The sequence below is a fragment of the Camelina sativa genome, chromosome 4 (genome assembly GCF_000633955.1).
Source record: "Camelina sativa cultivar DH55 chromosome 4, Cs, whole genome shotgun sequence".
NCBI classification, from domain to species: Eukaryota; Viridiplantae; Streptophyta; class Magnoliopsida; order Brassicales; family Brassicaceae; genus Camelina; species Camelina sativa.
This window is the reverse complement of record NC_025688.1, coordinates 25632674-25638330: the sequence shown is the minus strand read 5'-3', so window position 1 is coordinate 25638330 and position 5657 is coordinate 25632674. Positions and strand designations below refer to the sequence as shown.

The 5657-nt window shown below is 37.6% G+C and overlaps 2 protein-coding genes across 5 annotated transcripts in view; one reads left to right on the top strand and one right to left on the bottom strand.

The window, feature by feature from the left end:
* LOC104782441 (E3 ubiquitin-protein ligase HOS1) overlaps nucleotides 1-2668 on the bottom strand; it is a 6959-nt gene extending 4291 nt beyond the window's left edge. Inside the window, exons 1-5 of one of the 2 annotated variants that reach the window (XM_010507371.2) lie at nucleotides 2411-2668; nucleotides 1432-1822; nucleotides 968-1102; nucleotides 711-886; nucleotides 24-425 (exon numbers count right to left, since the gene is read on the bottom strand). In XM_010507371.2, the coding sequence (XP_010505673.1) occupies nucleotides 24-425; nucleotides 711-886; nucleotides 968-1102; nucleotides 1432-1822; nucleotides 2411-2500 (1194 nt within the window). In that variant the 5' untranslated portion in view covers nucleotides 2501-2668. The remainder of the gene's footprint in view (nucleotides 1-23; nucleotides 426-710; nucleotides 887-967; nucleotides 1103-1431; nucleotides 1823-2410) is intronic. The other variant, XM_019244988.1, reaches the window with a different exon arrangement.
* LOC104782440 (protein YIPF1 homolog) overlaps nucleotides 2894-5657 on the top strand; it is a 4376-nt gene continuing 1612 nt past the window's right edge. The window contains exons 1-5 of one of the 3 annotated variants that reach the window (XM_010507369.2): nucleotides 2894-3174; nucleotides 3622-3679; nucleotides 3793-3873; nucleotides 4105-4270; nucleotides 5331-5604. In XM_010507369.2, coding sequence (XP_010505671.1) covers nucleotides 3121-3174; nucleotides 3622-3679; nucleotides 3793-3873; nucleotides 4105-4270; nucleotides 5331-5604 — 633 coding nt within the window. In that variant the 5' untranslated portion in view covers nucleotides 2894-3120. The remainder of the gene's footprint in view (nucleotides 3175-3621; nucleotides 3680-3792; nucleotides 3874-4104; nucleotides 4271-5330; nucleotides 5605-5657) is intronic. The other 2 variants (XM_010507368.2, XM_019244987.1) reach the window with 2 other exon arrangements.

The window sequence follows — 5657 nt, the reverse complement described above, 5'->3', positions numbered from 1 at the left end:
CATAGGCGATGACAAAAGGATACAATTGCTTGCTTCGCAACAACCAAATCTGAACCGCCATGTAAAAAGAGTATGTCAGCAGCAGTTCTAAGATTCTCAAATGGATAAGACCCTGACGTTCCCTCTATTTTGGATCTAAGAAATGATCTCTTATCCTTCTGTAAACATCCAATTTCTAGGTCTGCCCCTATTTCCTGACCGTACTCTGGCTCTCTCTCAAGATTTTCTAAAGCATCCTCAATAAAGAGGGAAGCACCCTGTACATTGCAATCTGAAGACTGGTCTACAGCATCAGGCCATGCACGCTTAATTGCATTTGATTTTCTTTCAAGTACGAGGGCATTCCACGACGTGAAATTAGAATATCGAGACTTCACATCATCCAGAAATCCGTGTCTTATGCACCAAACCATTATGTCCAGATGCTGAAATATAACAAAAAACAATAGTGTAAGCACACCACAAGCTAGAGCTGATATAGTTAAACACTCTCTGATCAGAAGATATACGGTTTATCCCTGGATATCTTTTAGCATGTCATATAAAGATAAGTTTAAAATATACCCATTCACTAATATGCTAATGACATAAGCACAATGCACATAGGAGACTTCAATGTACAACAGATTGTTCTTGGAAAGTAAAGAGAGTTATTCAAGCATACTTTTGCAAAGTTGTTTGGATATAAACGGAATAATATCTTAGCTGACCTGCTTTGTTTTACCAATGTTCTCCCTAAGTTTCTGCACATCTTGAAGTTGAGGTGAAACGGAACCCTTAAAAGCTGATTCCATAACTTCAAGCACACTACATATGCCAGCCACCTGTTTCGAACACTTTAGTAGTTTATCTAACCACGCTTGCATCTCTTTTGTTTCAAGAGTATCTGAGAACCAATATTAAAGATAGACAGACCCCAAGGGGCACACATATAATGGTTTAAGAAACAAAACATCTCAAAGGATACAGATTTCTTGAAGCTCAGCTAAGATGCTCCGGAATGTACGTTTGACCCAATCTTTGACAACAACTTCATCCAGCAAGAAAGCAATGACCGGGTCACTAGATACAGCTGTCTCATCCATACAGACATTGGTGATATCTATTCATTTTCTGTCAAGGAGATGTCAAGTATATATCGAACATAAAATAACTCTTAGAGACCGACAAAAAAACTATGCACATTTTGCTCATCAGTGAGGGGCAGGAAACAAGAACTACCTAAAACTACATGAACCTATCAGTACAAGATTCCCCATATAAACACAGTTTCTAATTGAACATGCCTTTTCATAATGAGATTTGTGGTCACAGCTGTAAATGAGACAACACATGCATAGAAATCTATACGAGATTCTTGGAATATCAAACAGGAAACTAAAGACTAAATGCAAATATCTGACAGCGAGCATAAATGCAACTGATGGATACAATGGCAAACCACCGATATTAGATTGTTGTTCATGGCAACATCAAACAGAGAATAAAGGCGAAGAACATCAGCTGTCAATTGATGTCCATCCTCATCCGAATCCTCTGACGCCTCTTCATTGGTTCGGGAAATTAGACCAGCTTCAACACATTCATAATAGAGACGAAGCCGAAGCTTATCTCCAGTTTTTGGTAATGGGCTTCTACAGATTGGACAAACATCACACCTCTGACAACACTCTGTGCACAAGGAAGCATGCCCACAAGGGTTCAACACATAGTTCACAAACCGTCCACAGCTTGCCAAATCTCTAGTTGCACGACATCGCTCAATCTTCGCCTCATTACACAATTCTCTGAGGTTGATACATGCCAAATGTTTCAACGCCTCCTGTAACAAACAAGAAATTAACTTATAGTAGAGCAAACCTTCAGTTCAACTTTCATGACTAAATATATAAACATCGACCTGCAACTACGTATCCACCAGGCCAACCCAGTAATCATCTTCATTTTTCAACTGAAATAAGACTAAGATGACTGCCTTAACTAACAGAAATTAGATCCCAAAAAATTACCCTAAAACACAAGAAGCAACTGATCAACATGAAAGTGCTGCCAATGCTTTAAAATCCTATGTTGATTTTAACAACAAAAAAAAAATGGTAGCTACCACAAAATAGTCACAATTTCTAAAACCAAAGAGATTCAAAATGCTTCCATAGTGTTAGATACTACATTCAGAAACCAACAATGCCTCTAGACAACTATATCCAAGGGCTATAAACGATTCACAAAACCCACAAACAGCGTAATCATACAATAAATCCGTAATTTTAACACAAGCTCTGCAAAAACCCACTTAACTTGAAGATGAAAAGGCAAAAAAAAGCAAAGCACCCTAGAGATTTCTTTAACACCTGAGCTAAACAATTCCAGTGAATACGGAAAAAAAAAAAGAGTATCAAGCGGAAGAAACCTGAACAGGCTTGCTACTGTAATCAGGCTGCTTAAGAAGAGATATCGATCTCGCGGCGGTGGCAGAACCATTGATTTGTCTCGTATCCATCTTCTCCGGTGAAAGAAANATAAAATAAAAAAAAAAAAAAAAAAAAAACGGGGCTAGAAGAGAGAGTAAGCGTGGTTGGTGAAAAGAGCTATAGTGTTGTTGGCGAAGTGATAAAACCAGTCAGTCTAGGGCTCCATTAAGCTTTTCTCGGGAGGGAAGACAAAGAACTGTTAAGAGTAGTGAATAATCCTCGCGACGCTCCTCCGACGGGTCGGATAATTTCAATTCGGGTCAAGTTTTAAATATGGGCCTTTTTTTGAAAGTCTTCTTTCTTGTGGATCTTGTGATTGAATAAGGCCCAGTGGCGACAAACACGTGTAAAAAAGTGAGCGGCGCGTGTACCCTACTTTCTAAAAAAGCACGTGGATTGGTCGGTCTCTCTTTCTCTCGTGTTTCTTCCTTTCCCAATTGCTTCCACGTACGACGACGACGGACGGACGGAGGAGGAGAGAAGAAGAAGCAAGAAAAAAAAAAAACCCAGAAACCTTACAAATTAAGAGAAAGGGACGATCTTTTTTTTTCTTTCTCCGATCTTATCGATTTTTTAATGAGAGATTAGAAGAACCTCTCTTCTAAGCTTTGTTTTTTTGTATTCTGTTTTTCTCTTTTGTTTGGATTCGATGGATGAGTCGTTCGCTAATCTACAGACGAGTCATTTGCTTGGTTCAGTTCCTGTAAGTCTTGTTAAAAAAAACATCCATTGCTTCGATTGAGTTATCCTTTGTGAGCTTTTTGATGCATCTCATCCATTTTTTTTTCTTTGTGTTTGGTGTTCTGGCTCAAGTGTTACAAAATTCCAGTTTTTAGAATCGTCATTAAGAAGCAGAATTGTGAAAAAGAAAAAAATCAGATTTTTTTTTTCTTTCTTTTTTTGTTTCCTCGCTCCATTATGATGCCTCACACTTATAGAACAATCCACTATTTGCTTAGTTGCGTTACTGGCTTTCTATATCTGTAAAAGGGTTCTTGAGTACAGTTTCTTAGTTTAATGAGATACCAAAAACGGAGTTTAGATGCTTGCATGATAGCTTCATTTGGGACTAAACTCCGCTTTGATTAATGTTTCGATTGAATGTACTCACTATCCCTATGTTATTTTCTTACTTCCTTTATTTGTTAAGGCTGTGATCGGCGACGACAAGAGAAGCACAAATGTACCTATAGCAAGCGTTAATGAAGGTATGTTTGGTTTTTGCTGACTTGCTGCTTGTATTATCTTGTGCAAATGCTTTTTTTTTTCCGGTAGTGAAAGACTTTTGAGTGTTGTTGCTTGTGTGTTTGCAATATTGTAGGCCCTTCTGCAAACATGCAGATATTTCCACCAAATCTAGGGAACAATTCAAAGGGTTATCAAACTCTTGAGAGCCCAACAGGTATAAAAAAAAATACTCCTTTTTGGCTTTTTTCTTAGGACATATATTTGTCAGTACTCAGTAGTCACCATTTATTTAGTAAGTCATAAGAACTTGTTATGTAGACAACATATGGTGGTTCTAACTTTGAACTGTTCATTGTGTTGAGGATATACGTTACATAACAGTATGATAATTAAAAATAGTGCTTGTTCATGTCAATAATTTACTTCATTTTATCTACACCTGTAGAAGGACCTGACCAACAGCCATCAAACAACTGGAAGGGCTTCTTTAACGTCTACTCATATACTCAGTACTTCGATGTAGACACAGACGTTGTTTTGAACAGATTGATGAGCTCGTTGTATCCCACTAGCGGAGATTTTTTCAACAAGATTGATGCAAACCCTGATTTGTAAGTCTTTTAATGCATTTTTCCTCTGACACTTCTTGGTGATTGCACTGGAGTTGCGAGATTTCTTTAATCAGTCCACTGCTCCTTTGTTACCATTTTAAGTGTTATCTTCTGCTCCTTTGTTACCATGTTACCATTTTAAGTGGTGTCTAGGTTTGTATTTCGCAACTCCTATTGAGATCTCAGGCTGTTAATTTATTACCATTTTAAGTGTTGTATACTGCAACTTTCCGAAAGCACATTCCAGCTGCGATAAATCAGATGAAGGTGTTTGATCTTTACTGTTTCCGGTGCAAGTGTTAGATAAGTAGTTTACTGGAGTAGAGATTGCCAATAGAGCTATTGATATTTGATGATTAAAACTGTAGTGTCAGATTTTAAAACCAGGAATGTAATGAAGGAAAGAACTGGATCTTTAGCGTGAAAGATCTTCCTGCTTCACTCTTTTCATTTTGCTTGTTTAGTTTTCTTTTTTCTTAACTATAGTTTTGCTGCTTGAATATTCCTCCGGAGCTGATATATTGTAGACTTTAGCCTGTACCTAGATCAGTTTCCATATGCTATCTGGTAACTATAGCTAGTTAAAACATTGCCTCACATTAATTTTAGACTTCTAGCTATTTTCATAGTCTGTAATATAGTCTCCATCAGATTGCGGTAAGGTTGATGTAATGTCATTGTCTTGATTAGGAAACCTAAGATCTGAAAATAGGATTTGTCTGATCAGGCTTCGAGGCAGTTGAAGACAGGCCTGATTGAGCAAACACTAAATTTATGCCCCCTTTGTGTTGTCATTATCGTTGATTCTCAGGAATCAGAAAATAGCAAGCTACCCCCATTAAATTAAGTAGATTATTGCTTTGTAAATTAATAGGATGCATTTACTCATGTGTTACTTCAAGCGATAGATTAGAAAAATCCTCATTTTCTCTTGGACAAGCATCAAATTAACACGTGCATATATTCAAATAGCAAAAATGTTATCCTCTAAAGATTGGCTAAAAGCTTCACAAATGTTTGTAGATTAATGACTCGTGTTTGCATCTCGTCTCTCTGTTAGGTATGGACTTGTCTGGATCTGCACTACGCTTGTGTTTGTGCTTGCTTCGCTCGGAAATTGTGCCACATATCTTGTGAAGAAACGAACCCAAAGTGATGCGCCGTGGATCTTTGATGTGAACTATATGAATTTGGCAGCATCTGTAATCTATGGCTATGCAATAATTGTGCCTCTGGGATTTTATTTCTCCCTTCGGTATATGGGGTCCAAAGCTGATCTTCTGAGATTCTGGTGCCTCTGGGGATACTCTCTCTTCATTTTCATTCCAATCTCGGTAAGTATATTCAGTAACTTCCACCTCTTTTGCTGTTAAAATTAATCAATTGA